At 46.1% G+C, this 18,969-nt stretch overlaps 1 protein-coding gene across 4 annotated transcripts in view; it reads left to right on the forward strand.

The window, feature by feature from the left end:
* The window catches only part of SEC31A (SEC31 homolog A, COPII component), a 256,619-nt gene that overhangs the window by 76,503 nt on the left and 161,147 nt on the right, over nt 1-18,969 (forward strand). For all 4 annotated transcript variants that reach the window (XM_086961994.1, XM_086961992.1, XM_086961993.1 and 1 more), the window contains exon 4: nt 6,308-6,506. In XM_086961994.1, the coding sequence (XP_086818120.1) occupies nt 6,308-6,506 (199 nt within the window). The remainder of the gene's footprint in view (nt 1-6,307; nt 6,507-18,969) is intronic.

Here is an 18,969-nt window from a genome sequence, read left to right on the forward strand (position 1 = left end):
ATTAAAAGGTGTTAAAGCGGGCAGTTTCCCTTGGGCTTGTGATTTTGCTTTGGATTGCTTATGGGAGAGGACTCTCACGCCCGCCTTCCACCCACACTTTGCCTTTCTGCTGACACTTGTGACAAAGAACATTGCTGGACCAGTCTGCGTGAAAATAGCAAAAGATCAGAAGCACGCATAACCATTCACTGAAGGGAACTGCTTGATTACCCACAAACTGCCTGCAGCTTGGTTATAAGGATGGGACAGAAACTTTCTGTGACCGCATCTACAACGCTACGAAGCATCTGCAATGTGAAAACGTCTGGCTCATAGTTGCAAGTGCCACTTCGGTCACACTGAATTTTAGGTCTCCATACCCAATCACACGTGCGCTCTGCCACTCAAGCTTGCACTGATCCATCCATCCATCAACTGACTCATTCTTGCATTCATCCACTTACGAACCCACAAAAACACCCTCATATTCTCAAGAAAAATATGCAGGATAAATTAAAATAATAAAAGCAGAAAAAGATCAATGTAGCATATAATTTTGGCAGGCAAGTGCGTACAATAAAAATAGGTACAAAAATATACATAGCATGTTTGGCTGTCTTGGAATAGTATTGTGCTTAGTCTATTGTTTCTATTCTGATACAAGGTGGCTGACCTCTTGCTTCTGAACATGAATGGAAAATAATGATGCAGCAAGGAAAATATGATTCCCATATGGCAGTCTGATTTCGAAGCAGTGGGCTTATGGGATGCGATGCACTGTAGATTAAATGAATGGCAAGTGAGTCGGTCATTGGTTTTAACACAGTGCAATAATAATCCATCCTCAAAGGTATGTTGGCTTTGCCAATAAATAATTCAGGCCTACTGCTGTTTTCATACCGTTTCAGGCACGGGCTCACAGCTGTTATACATTTGCTTTTGTAATTTGCGCACTTGTAATTTTCTCTTCATGTATCTTTACTGTTCCTATTGTGAAGCGCTCTGACACCTTCGGGTAAAGTCCGCGCTATATAAAAACTATATAAAAACACTAAAATTAGTCGCATGAAAATTAAAAACTCCCCGCCGCAGCCCGGCTTGAACAGGAAGCCAGGCAACCTGTGTTGGGACGGGGGCGGGGCCGCAAAAAGACAGGAAGCAGACGGGAGCCTACCCCGCGCTCCTGTGCTGAAGCACTCCAGTGCCCGTCAGCCGGAAGATTTGTGTGGCAGCTAGCGGGGCTCCCGTGCTCGTGGAGAGCCCCACCTGCTGCTGAGAATGACCCGCTGCCTGCCGAGGGAGAGAGGGACACACGAAAAGAACCCGGTGAGTGGGGTGTGAGGGGGGTGTGTGTGCGTGCGCGCGAGTGTGTGTGTGTGTGTGTGTGTGTGTGTGTGTGTGTGTGTGTGTGTGCGCGTGTGCCTGTGTGTTTGTGCGCGTGTGTCTGTGTGCGCGTGTGTGTGTTTGTATGTATGCATGCATGCATGCGTGCGTGTGTAAAAAGAGCCTGATGACTGGTGGGGGGATGGAAAGTGAAAGTAACCAGCAGGCTTGCAGTGGAGACTGGAGATGGGTGTGCGCGCGTGTGTTTCAGTCTGTGTGGTGTGGGGGCTGGCTGTGTGCGCACGGGAATATGGGCACGGCGCCGTGCGCGCCCACGAGGAGGAATCTGAGACCGCAGAGGCGCGGCCCCGAACGCTGTCTCAGATTCCCCCGAAACCGCCAACAAAAGGTACTTCGCTACGCTCGACCTAAAAACGTACATTTGCAGTCAATAATGTCTGGTGGCTGTTCAACTGTGGGGCTGGGGGCATGCACAGGATTCCAGCTGGAAAATAGACTTAAGGATTTGGAACCGCCAGTGTCTCTAACCAGCAGTATCTGTGGATCTGTAAGAGCTCGAGAGATAATTAAGTTTGTTCTAGCAGGGATATGAAGTTGCAAAACCTCCAGGTCCCTCTGGGCAGATACGGCTAGCTTAAAGGTGAAGGTGGGTATCGAGGGTATTTTGGTAGAAGCTCATCAGTTTGATGCAGAAATGTATCGTAGCTGTACGACCAGGTGCTGCTTGTTTGTGGTGCTTGTCTTGCATCCAGCCCAGCTGTAATACACCGTTCTAATGCCTAGCCAGTCTATCTCTGTTACTCATGATGTCCACCAAGCAGCTCTTCAGTCATCAAGGCTGCTGCAGTTTTTCACTGGTTAGGGCAGCTTCTCTCCATGTAGGGTAGTTCAGCTTCTAATCTTCCACAGGTCAGCAAAGTGTCCTGGAAGTCACACAATTTGATCAAATTGTGCTCCTGTAATGTGTCTGCGCAAACACTGGTTTGAGAGGTCTACTTGCTATCAAGACTATGCAAGAGGGTCTTAGCCGAGAATCTCCTTTGTTATAACCCTGAAATGGACCTAAAGAATGCTTGTAAAGTGAACTTACTCCACACAGCATTTTGTGTCTCTTGCACACTTTCTCTGCCACATACACAATCCAAGATAAAACAGAAAGCCATAATAGATGTCTAACCGACTACAAACACAAATTCAGTTGCTAGCCTGATACCCTATTCATAAATTGTTTCCCAAGAGACTGTTGACTTTTACCTAATCTTAGTACCCATACCAAAAACTGCTGCCCACTAATCACCTTTTTAGTTAATACTTGAAAGTCAATAGCGTGGAGTGATCTTTGCTCTCACGTTTTGGTAGCATTAATAATTCAGTCTCATTTTGTGGCCTTTTAGGGAAATCGGAGAAATATGTTTATCTTAAGACACATACTGAAATGAGGAAAACTCACTGATGGGACATGGGAGCAAAAGTAGACCCCCTGCTTTTGTGAGCATGATCTAATGGCCTCCACCAAGTCAGTATACCTCTTCAACAGCCGGCACTTGCTGTTTGTTCCTGCCACTCTACTGTCCTATAACATTTATAGTTTGAAGAAGATGTACATGTCCAGACCAGGACTCCTTAGTCTTGCTCTCTGGTTAACTAGTGAAGCTCACTTTGTAATAATTTTAGATAGTAGTAGTAGTAGTACACGTTCAGAATCTTTACATGAGTTTTACTTTTACATAGTTTCCAGATGCTTTTTTTACTTACTAGTTTTAATTTGCATTTTATTTTTTGCATACAACAGGTTATGTAAAATTACAAAGAGTACTACACTTCCTTTTATAATTGAACCCTGAGAACATACACTGTCCATTAGTATGACTATTTAGCCTACATACTGTCAACAAAACCAGGCTAAAGGTACTGACAAAAGTAAAGCGCTCGCTGCGCGCTTAGTATGATCAGAAGGTCAAAAATTGAAATTCCTGCAAGGTCAGCTTGGCCTTCCATGCTTTTAAGGTAGATGAAGTATAATCTTAGGTAGCAATAACAGTTGTTTTTACTATACTTATAAATGACAAACTTAATTGCTATGCAAAAAGGTGTTATTCTTAATTTTAGAATGAGCCACGTAGCTCAAATGCCGACAATACATGGGTGTGGTTTTGCAAGGGAAAAGATTAGCTGCTCTGCCAGTGCATTTCACCTATTTGCATCCAGTGTTGTGCCAAAACACGTGTAAAGCCTACTTCCTTCTGTTGCCTTCATAAATCAAAATGCTTGGGTCTGTAGAGCAGTTCTTGAGGAACACAGTACTGCATAAGAGGCTATATCCAAAGAATCCAAAGGTTTTCACGTCATTTGTTTATTGTCTTTTCAATTCAAACAAAACAAAATGACATAACATAGGCTCTTATTGTGAGAACTTTCTTTAGGCGATACAAATCATTCACATTTTATGTTTCATCTTTTTGTCTTTAGTATGCTCAATTTCATAATGGAACTATACTATCTACTGCCTGACTTTCTTTATCAGGTCGCTTCACATATCAGGTCATGTATCCCCAGTGAGCTGGATACACTGTTCATTCAGTTTTCAAAATCACTAACTCGATGAAAGGTAACTGTCTCAAGCTCAACAACAACAAGACAGAAGTAGCGAACGTTTGGAAGAACACCTCACCATGTGACTACAACTGGTGGCTGGTCGAACTCTGACCCAGAACCGACACCAGAAATCTTGTATTAATCATCAACAGCAAACTAGACATGACCGCACAAGTCAGCGTTGTAACTGCATCCTGCTTCCACACCATGAAGATGCTGAGGAATATGTTCAAATGGCTCCCAAGCATCACTAGAAAAACTTTCACCCCCGCCCTAGTCACCAGCAAGTTAGACTGTAGCAACACCCTCTACGCTGGGTTTACCAAGCAACTCACTAGAAAATTACAAACTATCCAGATCTTGGCAGCCAGACTGTAGGAAGCTGGCTCTCTGTGAAATATCAATACGTTGAGATACCCTGTATAGAGTCCAGGAATTCCCTTATGAGTGAGGGGCTTGCTATTCAATCACAAAGTGCTCTGTTAGGGGGTAGTGTGGACGAGCAGCCTTAGGCTTAACACAAACAAGTGCAAGACATTTGCAAATAAACACAATGATCAATAAATGACAACACAACTGTGGATAATTACAAACAGACGTGTAAACTAGAGTGGTGAAAACAAGGAGTTTATTTAAAGTCACTCCACAGTTTAGTAGATTTAGCGTATGTTGAAAGTCTTTTTCTGATATCAGGGTTAGGGAATGGCCAAAACAGGGTTCACCTTCTTCCTTAACCAGATTCTTCCTTTCTTTTGAGGTCCGGGCGGTGAAGGGTCATATGTGGCCGATGAAACAAAGAAAAAAAAAGGGTTTCACAAAATACTCTTGCTCCGGTATTAGCTTTCAGGGAGAGGAGTGAGGGGGGAAAAAAACACCTCGACCGTCACCATGTGGAATCAAACAACTAAAGAGAGTTTTTAAGTGAGTCTGTTAACCCCTACGAACCCCCCCCCCACGCATACAAAACGACTTGCTATCAGCTGTGTCCCCTTTAGAGAACCATCCATGGACGCGGGCACGTACCTCTGTGGGCCACACTCCTCCAGGAGTGTGGCTGGCTTGTCCACGGTACTGGATCGGGTCCGGCTCCCTTTTAGGATCCTCGGGAGTCTTTCAACGCAATTCTGATGTCCTTGTTTTCTCCTCGGCTGTAGATACGACGCAGGTTTCTCCTCCTCCTTGCAACACCTTCCAAGAGTCAGTCGGGTTTTCTCCGGTCGTGATGCTTCCGTGGTCCGTGTTGACAAAGCTCCCTTCTTCCTGTGTGGGTTTTAAAGGAGCCGCTACTTGGGTGTAGTAGATCCCGATTGGACCATGTGACGGGGTCAGCTGGGTTGGGGAGTCCGGAAAGTGCTTGCAGTTAAAGGGGACATAGCAGTCCTGCATGGATGACTCCCACGGCGGTTGCAAGCAAAGGACAGGATATATATAAGGCGGTCAGTCAGTAACGTTGGTACTTACTTGATCGTGGGGAGACCTCGCGTGACAACGACCAAAGGAGGAGATCCACACCAATTGAACAAAATAGCAAGTGTCTTTATATATGTTTAGGCATCAGAGAAAAATCGTTTAGGTAAATACGTTTTCAAATATACATTATTTCCAGTTCAAAAAGTGGACACAATGCAATTTTTCAGTTCTGCAATGTATTCCTGTGGAAGGAAGAACAAGTGGTGCAAACGGGTACAATACATCAACTTAAAGAACGAATCTCCAGGAGTTAAGGTGATTGGTAGTCAAGGTCCACGGTAGCACCAGACATGCAGGTTCTCTGAATGTGTTTTTCTGTCCTATAAAGTATCTTCTGGGAAACTACGAATCACAAAGCACATGTGTTTGCATTCGAAATAAACACCTCCAGTCACTGGTGGTGTGGTAGCCTGTGAGAGCATGATTTTGAATGTTGACAATTTTTCCTTTTGTGAGCAAGGGTCTTATATCTTTTATGGGTTTGGTGATAACTTTGCTTTTTAGGGGGTGGGGGGATAATCTAGGTATGGTTAGTCTCCTCTTTTTTGATTGCCAAAGACGATACGCTGATTATTCTGAAAGATTTGATCGTGAATGACACTTTTGCAAAAACATCATACCACTGCTGACTTTTGAAAGTTTGTTGAGATAAACTCCGGTTTATTCCTGATAGCTTCACGATTGAGTGATTTAGATGTTATGTCCTCACAGTGTCATGTTTGCTAAACTCTTCCTCATATTGCTTGACGAACTCTTGAAGCTTTTTTGAGGGGAACAGCTACTTGACTCCGGTTTAAATCAAATGCCGATTTTATAGTAGTGTCGCACAAAGAAGTAGAACGTTTTATTATCTAGGAGAATGTTTGGGAATTCCCCAATATACCGATGGCTAGGTTTATTTTGTTTGCTCTTTCCAAAGGTATCATAAACTGATTTGGGGTCCGCATCACATGGGTCCAGACGGAAGCGCTTCTGGAGTTCTCATTGCTGGGGGTGAAAATGGTAACCTGATCCTGTATGACCCTGCCAAAATTTTAGCCGGTGAAACCGAAGTCGTCATTGCTCAGCAGGATAAGCACAAGGGACCAGTTCGTGCTCTGGATGTGAACATATTCCAGGTGAGAATTGTTTAAATTTTTGTTACGGACAGCTATGCTTGCCTTGTTGGCGGGAGGCCTCCAATATTAAACATAAAGGGTTCACCTACTGAGCCCAATTTATCTGCAGATGACTGTATCCTTTCTTAGTTTGTTTCCCTTTTATCTTTCATGCAAGTTCTATCATAGCTGTCTAATTGCATGTTAAAGTGTGCAGTCATAGTTTCATTACCGTATTTACTTGTAGATTTGCACCACACTGTAAACAGTTTGAAACAATGAATGCCGATTCTCTTTTCCTTCTGAGGCATGCTTGGAAATATATTGCACCCGATCTCAGTCTCCCGACTCACCTGCGCATCACAATACATAATACCCTCTCTGCTGCTGTAGTTTTAGGTACCTCTTACAATAACATCCTCTGCAGAGCATTCCTTTTTAAAACAAACAAACAATTTTGATTGATTTTCAGAAACCGGTTCCACAACTGTCAATATTAATTGTTGGGCGTGAAAAACCGGTTACTACAAGTATACTTGTGCTATTAATCTCATTAACCATGGCAGGCTGCTGCGTTCTCTAGCTAGCTTTGAAAGTGCATCTAGATTAGCTAATGGTCCACAAACTCATGAAAACTCAGCTTCCAAAACAATCCTATGACAGAGAAACAACCCTGAGATACAACAATGAGTAGTGGTGCATTACCATATTCTAGTTTCATTCGATTACCTTCTCCTATCCATTGCTAATAATTCTACACCACACAATGAAACAATCGATCTTCGAACTTACTTTTGTCCCCTGATTAAACATATCTTGACTGCTTAATGTCCTTAACTTTGGCAGTTAAATCGCCCCATATCTCTCCCACCCTCTATGTGGCAAGACTTGGTGCTCCAAAGTGGCTGGATCGGTATATTGTCTTTGCAAATTCACAAAATTAATAAATAGATTAATTAATTTAAAGGCATTGAACATATTGCACAGTTACTGAACTCCCTTCTCAGTTTTTCTGTGAAACAAAAGTAGGGAAATCTGCAACGTTATTACTTAAGGAATGTCCGAAAAGGAAATATGAGGTATGAGATGAACAGTGTGGGTTACTTTGTATTTATTAGTTAAGAATCAGAAAGACTCTGCCCAAAATTGATGTATGTCAGACCTGCGGTATGTGCACGCTCCCGTCTGTACTTGTGATCAGGAGGAGAGAATGTTATGACTGATAAACACTGAGATGGCAATACCCTTGCTCTCATCTAGGCACGTGATTCAAATGTGTTACCTTTCAACCCTCTGCATGAAGCTGTGAAGCTTACAGGAGTGAGAGTGGTTCTCACTTAGATACGTTATGGTATGGATGGGGCCTTCAGCTGTGTCATCACCCAGTACTTCACAGGACATTGACAATTTGCATCAAGACCACCCCGGACTTCAGGGAATGGCTTGTATTTTGGACACTCCATGGTGTTTTGTGGGACATAACATAAATGAGTGTTTATTTTACTCTTCTAACTGCAAACTACACATAAAGATGAATAAGGTTCTGCTAGGCACAGGCTATATGCAATTGTACACTAATAAGTGAATATTTGGGAGCAACTATGCGATCACACCCCACTGAGGATTTTTATGTTCTCTGTCAAGTCAGCTTCTTGTTTGCTTTTGGGAACTGTTCCCAATCTGTGGTATCTGTAAGAGAAGCAGTATTTTGAGGGTCTAGTTCAGAAAGTGAAACAAGATTAGTAATCTGTGTGCTTTTTGCATACTCTGTTCATAATTATTATGGTGTTAGCTAGATTTCTGTCTTGGTTGGACAGGTGTGGAACAGCCATCCTTTAGAAACAGAGTTCTCCTTTTAGTCGTCCCCCAGCTCAGTGTATGTGCCATTCTCTAGGTAGAAAGTAATGGCTGAGTGTGGACTGAAGAGGAAACTGTTCTTGTCGGATTAGTTCTTGTTAACAACAAAGCTCAAATGCAGATTGAAGACAGCGTTTTGAGGAAAGTGTCTATTACTGTTTTATTGAGGAAAGTGTCTATTACTGTTTTATTTCAGTCTTCAAGTGCGAATGTTTGTTCACTGTTTAATCCAGTAGATTTGGAAAAGTAAGTTTAGCCTTGCGGCAACATTTGGAAGAAAGTCCTTATGATTGCTGTATGCAGAATCAACATTTGGGGGCTCATTAGGATTGCGGTTAATCCGCATCCTCCGGGCCGGCGGAAGCCACTGCCGGCCCGGAGGATGCGGATTAACCGATGCGGACTGAAAAAAGACCCTCCGCCAGATTAGGATGGCTGGGGGATCTTTTTTCCGTCCGCCGCGGTCGCCTTCCGACCGAGGCGGAAAAGCTCTAACATGGCTGGCGGTGTCTATCAGACACCGCCAGCCATATTAGAATGTCAGCGGACCTATGCCTTTACATAGCGGCATTTCCGCTGTGGAAAGGCATACAGACTTTTCTTTGGGGGCCCGTTTTGGGCCCCCAGGGGTGAAGGGGGGGGTGGGGGGTGCACATGGGGGGTACCTATGGTACCCCCTGCCTTTGCGTGCACGAAGCGGCAGGCACCACGCGGTGCCTGCTGCTTCGTGCACGCAAAGGAAAACATGTTTTTTTTAACATTGCGGCATGGGCTGCTTCAAGCAGCACCCGCCGCAATGTTAAAAATACAGGATGTGACCGCCAGGGTGCCGGTCACATCCTAATTAGCACGGAGGGACCACCGCTGCCCCTGCGGACGGTCCCTCCTCCTCTGGGGTGGCGGACGGACCTGCGTCCGTCCGCCATCCTAATGAGCCCCTTGGTTTCTCATTTTCACATACTTAAATATTTGAAGCTCAATAATTGTTTATGACCTATTTTCATGAAATGGAACACTTAAGTAACAAGAGTGCCTTGTTCTTTTTACTTCTAGGAAGTATTCATTTGGTATGTTATGGCTTTTCTAGTTTTGCTGAACATGTTTTGTAGTGGTGTTTAAATGTGTTGGGCTGTTTAAATGAGGTCTAAAGATGAATGGCTTGTATTAGTCCATTATTCAGTTATTATTCTTTCTTTTTTTTTGCAGAGTTTTATATAGCGCAAACTTGACCCGCAACTGAATCGGGTATCGGAGCGCTTTACATAGCACCAGTTACGTTACATGAGGACACACATTCATTTTTGTTAGGCACAGGGAGATTAAGTTATTTGCCCAGAATCGCAGGATGTTCAGCGTCGTTACCGAGACTCAAACCCAGTTCCTCAGGTCCAAGGTCGAACGCCCTAGCCATTAGGCCAACTCCTCTCTATTGCTATATTGGACAGATTCTCGATTGCTAGATCTTTTAAAGCATTCTATCATTTTGTTTAGCTTAACTCGTCTAGCAGCAGTATAACTATACCATCAAAAAACATTTTTATCATGAGTGACTTAGTTCCTGAGTTCCTACATGATTGTAATGGTCATATTCTCTTACAGATTCATTGGGTAAGGCCCACGTTTTCAAGCACTACTAAAGCCTTGGCATAACTGCGAAATTCTGTCTCTTCTTAGACTGATTTATGTTGGTGTTTTCATCAGCATAGTCTGAGGGCCTTTGTTCTGTTCTTGCCTTGGCCTTTTTGTTGGTTCCCAGATTTCAGTCCTGTTGCCAGAGTAGAGACCATTGCATCACTGACAACTGGGACTTTCTGTTGTGCCCTTGGGAAAATTATATTTTAAAAATCAGGCAGACTAGTATTGTATTTTTTTGCTGTGTTTAATGTTCCTAAACAGTTGGTTCTTATCATATAGTACAGTTCTTGTAGCTGGTTTACATATATTGGAAATGACAGGCAGTTAAATTACACATGTTCGAGTATGACATTCCTTTCAATGTGTGTGGTGAAAGCACTCAGTAGGTCTAACACTGCCAAGTCATTCTGTAACTTTCGCATTCTGTGTGCAGTGAGCAGCACAAATTGAGCCGTGGTTGGCCATATTCAGAACTTCAGGCTTGTTGTCTAAGTATTTGTCCTTTTGTACTCCGATTGTTTCACTTTTCTCATTTAGAAGTATTTGGGGTTACTAAGAATTTTTGTGATGCTTATTTTGGTGCCTTACAAAAGCGAGTCCAGTGAGACTTTGTTGAAAGTAATGAGGAGGTCTTGAACTATTTCCTCCAGCAGATATATTTAAAGCTTATTTCTCTTGTTCCTTACTGCTTGTTCACATTTAAAGACTTAGATTCTAGTTCCTGTGTCTTGGGATGGTGTTAGGGAGTCCTTTTATTAGGGCTCGCTGCGAAAAGCGTGGGAAAGTGCGCTCTCGCTGAGAGCACTATAGCTGTCGGCTCAGCCTACAACGAGGGGAGACAGGAGCTGCCACGCGCACATTAAGAAGCATGGCAGAGTCGGATTCCGACGGGTACTTTGGGATTGGGTCGCACGCGTCGGAATCGGACTCTGCCATGTGTCTTGGGATTGGGTCCCCCGGGTGTGCGTGAGCTTCTACCGAGACAGCTCACGTCGCGCGGCTCGTAGGTTCGGTTTCGTTTTACTCGTGCGTGTGGCTGGCTGGCATTCCCGAGCCGTGGAATGGAAGGTGCAGCCCACAAACGCGCTGTCTGCACTTAGAAGCAGTGCGCTTTACCTCGCCCTGAGTCCCAGGGCTTGGGAGGGTTCCTCCCTCCCTCCATGCAAATCTCATTACTGTGGCGGACCAGCAGAGGCAGGCGTGGGAAGGGCCGTGCCAACCCTGCGGGGCATTCACCTGCACTTACCAAGGGGCAGTGCCCGAGGGCCGCTCTACATGCCAACGTCCACGCAAAGAGGACCTGGGAGAGAGTCGTGCCTTGCCTGTTACATAAAAAAAAAACTCTGGCACTAACGACACCCCAAAATGAAGGCTACGCCCCACCTTTGGGGCCCGCTTCAAAGTCTGCATGTAACCTGCAGGCACCGAGTTGAAAACATAACATCTCTTGGTTGGCTCAGCCTTTCATCTTTACTACGTCAATAAAAGGAGTACCACAGAGCTGGGTGGAGAGGAGGAAGGAGCGGCGGAGATCCCCTTCTCGGAGACCTGGTGTGAAGAGGAGCGCTAGGCCTCGTAGGGCAGGCAGCCAGAGTCGGGATGTGAGCCACCCCCAGCGGCCCAGAGAGAGAGGCAGATGTGGCGGAGACCAGCCGAGGTAAGGCGCGGGCAGGGTCCGGGATCCCGGGGAGGAGGCCGGACCCCGGGGGTCTCAATGGCCGCCCACACCGGGGGCCCTCCAGTCTATAGGAGGCGGGGCACTGTCTCCAAGCCGGCACTCGGGGGGGCTAGAGAGTGTGAAGCTGGGCTCATTCGAAAACTATCAACTGGCTTATGGACCCAAGGGCCCCACCCACCTCATCCTACCCAAGCTATGTTGTAGTGCACGAGGGCAATCTGTGTATTGTTAAGTCGACAGAATGACAGCTGTCAATAAATCAAGACATGGGTCCTGCTCGCTGATGGGACAAAGGAACAGGTGAAGAACGGGAAGCGCACAGAGTGGGTAATGCTGATAAAATGTTAGAAGAATCGGGGGCCTAGCAAAGACCGAGCAGGGCTGTAGCGGAAGGGAGAAGGAGTGTGTTAGTCAATTCCCTCAATATTAGCTGAGCAGCAATGGCACAAAGGGCCTCTGAGGATGGGGGGTCCTTTGTTTGCTGGCACGGGACGGTGGGGTCGAACAGGGGCTGGTAGTGGTTTGTGTTCGGGGCGGTATAGGTGCAAGGGGGGTGGGAGGCATGTGAGGAATGCAGGGTCTTGTAGCTGGTATGGCGGCGCAGGCTGAGGGCTGGAGGTCTCTTGGCTCACTCTGGCAAAAGGACATCGAGTAGCTGACAATGGAGCAGATCCACTTCCGACTTTGCCCTGATGCGGGAGGGGGGTTCGTAATTAAGGGTAACAAAGGTTTTGGTAAAATAAGTACGGGACGAGGCGGTGTCTGGCAGGACAGTGGCACGCGTCAGAAGGGGGGCAGAGGTGCCACGGTGCTCAACGCTACATCAATAGCAGCGCATCGGAGGGGAGGTGAGGGCGATGAAAAGGAGATCAGGGGCGAAGGATGGGTTTGGCGGGCACACGGGAAAACTTGGGGCGCACGGGTAGGGTTGGCTGGTTGCAGATGGTTGGGGGCTCAGCTGAGGGTTTGGATGCAGGGATGGGGCCAGCAGCACAGGGTGTGGCTTGGCAGGACAGTGGAGGCGAGTCTTCCACGAGGCGGATGGGTGGCGCTCGGGGCACCTGAAGGAACCCGCTGCAGCACGCAGGGTGGAGTGGCAAAGGAATAATGGGGGGGAGCAAGGACACGAAGTGGGTGGAGGGTACTGCTGGCCTGGTGGTGGCGGTTGTCAATTCGGGGTAGGCTTGCTGGGCACGGAAGAAAGACGGGCTGGCAAGAGATGGGTGGAGAGGTGCGCAGCCTGCGGTGGTGGACAGGAACGTTTGTACAGAAGGCTTCTTGATATGTCCAGGCAAGATCGCACACTTATTATTATTTCTTTTTTTTAAAGCTTTGACTGGTGCCAAAAACTCCGCTGGTAGTGGTCTCCAGAAGGCACCACGTTCCCAAAGTGAAATCCGTATCCTAATACGAGCATACAAGAGAATTTGATCCCAGCCCCGTGCCCCTAATCCCCCAGACCAACAAATCTGTAGCAGAATACACAAATATAGTCTGCCTATCCTCATTCAGGAATTAATGTATGCTAATCCTGAGCCAAGAGTACTTGTGTGAGAGGTACACTGTAGCCGTCAAGAGCGCTCAAGGGCACCACTCTGGGGCACCACCACATCACTCTGGGGCACCACCACATCACTCTGGGACACCACCACATCACTCTGGACACCACCACTCATCACTCGGGGACACCACCACTCATCACTCGGGGACACCACCACTCATCACTCGGGACACCACCACTCATCACTCGGGGACACCACCACTCATCACTCGGGGGCACCACCGCATTACTCGGGGGCACCACCGCATCACTCGGGGGCACCACCGCATCACTCGGGGGCACCACCGCATCACTCGGGGGCACCACCGCATCACTCGGGGGCACCACCGCATCACTCGGGGGCACCACCGCATCACTCGTGGACACCACTGCATTACTCGTGGACACCACCACTCATCACTCGTGGGCACCACCACTCATCACTCGTGAGCACCACCACTCATCACTCGTGGGCACCACCACTCATCACTCGTGGGCACCACCACTCATCACTCGGGGGCACCACCACTCATCACTCGGGGGCACCACCACTCGGGGACACCACCGCATCACTCGGGAACACCACCGCATCACTCGGGGACACCACCCCATCACTCGGGGACACCACCCCATCACTCGGGGACACCACCCCATCACTCGGGGACACCACCCCATCACTCGGGGACACCACCCCATCACTCGGGGACACCACCCCATCACTCGGGGACACCACCGCATCACTCGGGGGCACCACCGCATCACTCGGGGGCACCACCGCATCACTCGGGGGCACCACCGCATCACTCGAGGGCACCACCGCATCACTCGAGGGCACCACCGCATCACTCGAGGGCACCACCGCATCACTCGGGGGCACCACCGCATCACTCGGGGGCACCACCGCATCACTCGGGGGCACCACCGCATCACTCGGGGGCACCACCGCATCACTCGGGGGCACCACCGCATCACTCGGGGGCACCACCGCATCACTCGGGGACACCACTGCATTACTCGTGGGCACCACCACTCATCACTCGTGGGCACCACCACTCATCACTCGTGGGCACCACCACTCATCACTCGTGGGCACCACCACTCATCACTCGGGGGCACCACCACTCTGGGACACCACCGCATTACTCGGGGACACCACCGCATCACTCGGGAACACCACTGCATCACTCGGGAACACCACCCCATCACTCGGGGACACCACCCCATCACTCGGGGACACCACCCCATCACTCGGGGACACCACCCCATCACTCGGGGACACCACCACATCACTCGGGGACACCACCACATCACTGTGGGACACCACAAATAAAACAATTACAGTTATTTTGCGTTTGTGCCTGGGTGTTAATGGATTTTATTGTCTATGGCCTGGCAGCCCCATTCCTAAAAAGAGATGGTGAATTGTCTTTTTTATTTTTGCACGTTATTTATGGTCTGGTGGACGTGGTACAGGTAGGCTTTTTTTAATTTATTTATTAGTTTTCACTTTTAAATGGCGCAAACTTTACCCGCAGGTATCAGAGTGCTTTAAATCAGCATGCTTATAACAAGCAAGACTAGCTCTCTATATGACTGCCAACGTTGCTTAGCATAAGCAACAGCTAACCATTCACAAACAATGTTTATATACCAATTGCAAATTAAAGAAAAAAATTACTGCAAAGCATTGTCATTTACAATGCCAGTAACTCAAACTTTAATGCTGCGAGGCCTATTGCATTGCAAATGCTTTTTCTTTCTTGTTATTGTGCACGGTAAGAAAGGCTAAAATATATTGCCCCAAGTCTTGATATGGGATTGGTTTAAAAATGTTATTTAAGGTTCTTCTTTGATGTAGGGGATTTGTCATGCATTTCAATCATTTAGTTTATAGCTTCGTATTTTCTGTAATCTTTTGCATTTGCTTGCTTCTACTTTTTGGAGTTTTGTGTAGCGCAAACGTAGCTTAAGGGCATTGGAATGCTTTACATGAGTGCCAATTACGTTACACAAGGTCATATTATTGTTTTAGACACTGGGAGATAAGTGATTTTCTCAGAATCCCAGGATGTTGAGCCGAAGCTGGGACTCAAACCTGGTTCCCCAGTTCCAAAGTTAGCAGCTCTGGGTGTAATGCCACATCCTCTACTTCATGGGATTCTGTCAGAGATGTCTGTCAACGAGAAGTGTGTGATCCACTCAGCTTGATTTATGTGATGTGTGTCTCCACAGTCTAAGCAGCTAATGGGAACAGCAGTGATTTTTGGTGAACCTGAGGGGTGTCAAACCTGAATATCCCTAGTCCAGTGGCAGCCCGATCAGTGTACGTGAGCCTTTTAGTTGTCTTTCTCTCGTGTCTGCCTTGCATGTTGTACCCCCTTCGCTCTGAAGTTAGCTCTGTCCCTGTTTTCCAGCTCCTACATGGCATTTACTGACCTATTTTAAACTTGTCTCTGGTTGGAGAATCTGGAAACCGGACGATGAATGCATCATGTTGAAACTTTTTGATTTTTTTTTTTTTACTGGTGTGGCATCTTGCTAAAACAGCCAGAAACGTGTCATGTGAAGCAAGTGAAGAGTGAAACGCCCCAACCTGAACAAAAATAGACCCCTACTGTTCAAAATGGTGGATAAAATAAGCTACAGCTCTTAAGATGTCAAGAAAAAGCAAAAAACCTGACGGCAAATAGTTTTCAGTCAAAGAAAGCTTTTCAAAAGGCAGAAGTGTTCTTGGAACCTTGCTTAATTTGCTGCAAAACATACTGCCCGATTGGCCCGCTGTGCCTAAAGTGACAGTGCAGCTTCCAGAAGCCATAATTTGGTGCTGTGTTAAATTTCCACATACTAAAGCATAAGCATCCTAGCACCATTCCCTGTGTTTTTCCTTTAAAGTACATTTCTGCACTGGTTTTTCTTTATTTGGAAAAAAAATGCAATATGTTGATATGTTTTATAAATTATTTTCAGAAATGAAATATATGTTTAACTATGCCTAGTATCCCGCACATGACTATCAACATTTCATGATTTCTAGTGAAAACGTTTGGTGGACAGTCAGGAAAATCTATGTTTTTATTCCCTCTCTTTAAGTTTTTGGGTGATATTCCCTCTGTGTCCAGTATGTTCGTGGCTGATGGACAAAATGCTGAAGCCAGTAACTTTGTAGTTTACCTACTCAATGGGGTGAAAATTCTTTGTAGTTCTTATTTATTCTTGTGAGAGTGGTCTATGATATTTTGCAATGTACTTGTTTTGCCCTGGAGTCTATTGGAGACAACTTCAGGAATTTTGTGGGTAAGTGCTGTGCTCTCTTCTGTAATGGTTGGTGGCGGCAAAGGCTTCACATGCCTTGCTGTTTTATTAAATCTTTATCAAGCCATATCGAATTCAGAAAATGCCTCAAAACATAGGTATTTACATCTGAGAGGCCTTCTTTTTTGTATACGTCCACCTGTTTTCTGTTGTACCTTTCTGTAGGAGCTGTGAGTCTGTGAGTTTTAGCACCAAGATGCTCTGGGTTGTTGATGGGCTTTAGAAATTAGATCATCCATATTAAACTCCTTTGTATTGCCTGAGCTGCACCACATACTTCTGGGTATTCTCACCCTCATGTAAAACATGCAGCATGACTTTTTGGTCACCGCTCTACAGTGTCTACAGGACAGTTCAGTTGCTGTGCAAGTGTGTCCGGTCTCTTCTTGCAAGGGTTTTGTGCTCAGTCTTCACTTGTGTCTATTGGACGACTACCCCTTAACCTAACTGTCCACCACCTATGTGTGTAATGACCAGTACCGCAAAGAGCGATAAGACAGTAACTGCCAAATGTTAAACACCTACTGTTAGGTACTGTAATTCTCTTTCTGAGAGCATTGGTTCTCTACCAGCTGTTGTCCAGCTTTTGTATCAAAGCAGTCTCCTGCCCATACCACTCTTGAGATCGACGCTCCCACTACTCCTTTGCACTATAAGCTTCAATCCATTAGGGCCACAAATAGCAAAGAAGTAGTCCCTTCTCCTCCAAAGTTCTCTAGTTCCATTGATGTTTCCTCCTGGGCATTCAACCATAACTTCCACCGGTAATGGTCAACCAGCTATATGCTCTCCATCAACTTCAGTCTCACCATTTACATCCACAGCCATCGACCATCCAGCCATAAGGACTTCGTTAGGCACTTCCCCTTTCTTTACTTCTTCTCAGATTAACCCTAATCTACTACATTTGGCTTCATGGAATGTAGCTGTTCTTCGGTCAAAGCTTTTATTGCCTGACTGGTCAACGTTTGTGGACAGGCATGACATATTGTTTTCTCTGGAATTATGGTCCCTTGAGCCTATCCACAGGTTTGTGTTTTTTAAACATTGTTATTCCTGCTATTTCTAGCCAACGTCGTAGACCGTCTGGCGATCTAACCATTTGGGATAGAGCTTCCCTTGATAGCCATGTAAGGGAACTACATTCCAGATCGCCTGATACTCTAACCATCAAATTAAGTAGTAAAAACATGACGAAGATGCATCTTTATAACATCTACAATAGAGGGTCCAAAGGAGGGGTCCCCTCATCTACTATTCATACCCTAGAATGGCATCTACATTAATCTCCCTCTAACGTTAAATCTTTGATAGCTGGGGATTTTAACGTTACCTTTGAACAATTGGATATTTGTGGGACCCCTCTGACTTCCAACGAGGACACAGTTTGGTGGATCCCACAGCTCGATATTCCCCCCCCCCCCCCCCCCGCCCCAGAGGTGGACACAAACTGCTCTCCAGCTCCAGACCCTTAACTGATGAGTATGGCTTAAGTACCATGAACCGGCGCACAAAATCTGACTGGTTGGGCACTCCTACTTTTAAAAAACCTTCTCACTCCAGCAGAATTGATTATTTTTTGATTGATGTTAAGCTGTAGTCTCATGTATATGATTTGGAAATCCACACAAGAAGAGAGTGATCACAATCCGCTTTCTTTGTCAGGACTTTTATTATCCTATTCCTACCCTTCTTTCAAGGGACGTTTTAACCACTCTCGATACTAGACACTTAAGATGGAATCAGGTGATCCGCCACCCTGAGATCATCTCTGCCGTAACAGAAGATTTCAAAGATATTATGGCATTGCTAGAGGGAGGGCAACAAGCATCTTACAAACATTTTGTCAGAAATCACGTCACCTTTTCCGAACGATTATCAGGTAATTTCATTGTTTCAGGAATCCACAAACCTGTCATGTCAAAGGTACATTCTTGGTGTAACAAGGAATGTGGCAACCATCAGAGCCTCCTAATTAGGGCCATTAAAAATCAAGATTTGTCACGTATCCCCTTCTATCGTAAAGCGTTTAAACAAGCGATAGCTACAGCTAAAATAAACTGGGATGACCAGAGATCGTCTACTCTTAATGAATCATGTCTAATAAAGGACCACACTTTGTCCAGGGAGATAGTCTCCAATAGGGTTGCTTGAGCAGCCCCTGCCACACAAAACTGTGTACCTCCATCGACGTGGGCTGATTACTTTGTCTCTCTATACACTACACCTCATCCCTCTTTAATCACTCCATCTTGCCCTGGTTCCCCGCCGATCTGCCTTTTTCCAAAGAAGATCTGTTCGTTCATGCTGACATTGACCAATCTATAAGGGCAATCATTAGGGGCAGAGCTGCTTCCTCAAATGGTGTTCCAGCCGATATCTTTCTATTAAACAAAGAGCTATGGGCTCGATATATCTTAATTCTGGTGAACACCATCGCTGCAGGAGGTCTGTCAGCCACG

Source organism: Lissotriton vulgaris, chromosome 3_1 (genome assembly GCF_964263255.1).
Source record: "Lissotriton vulgaris chromosome 3_1, aLisVul1.2, whole genome shotgun sequence".
Taxonomy (NCBI): Eukaryota; Metazoa; Chordata; class Amphibia; order Caudata; family Salamandridae; genus Lissotriton; species Lissotriton vulgaris.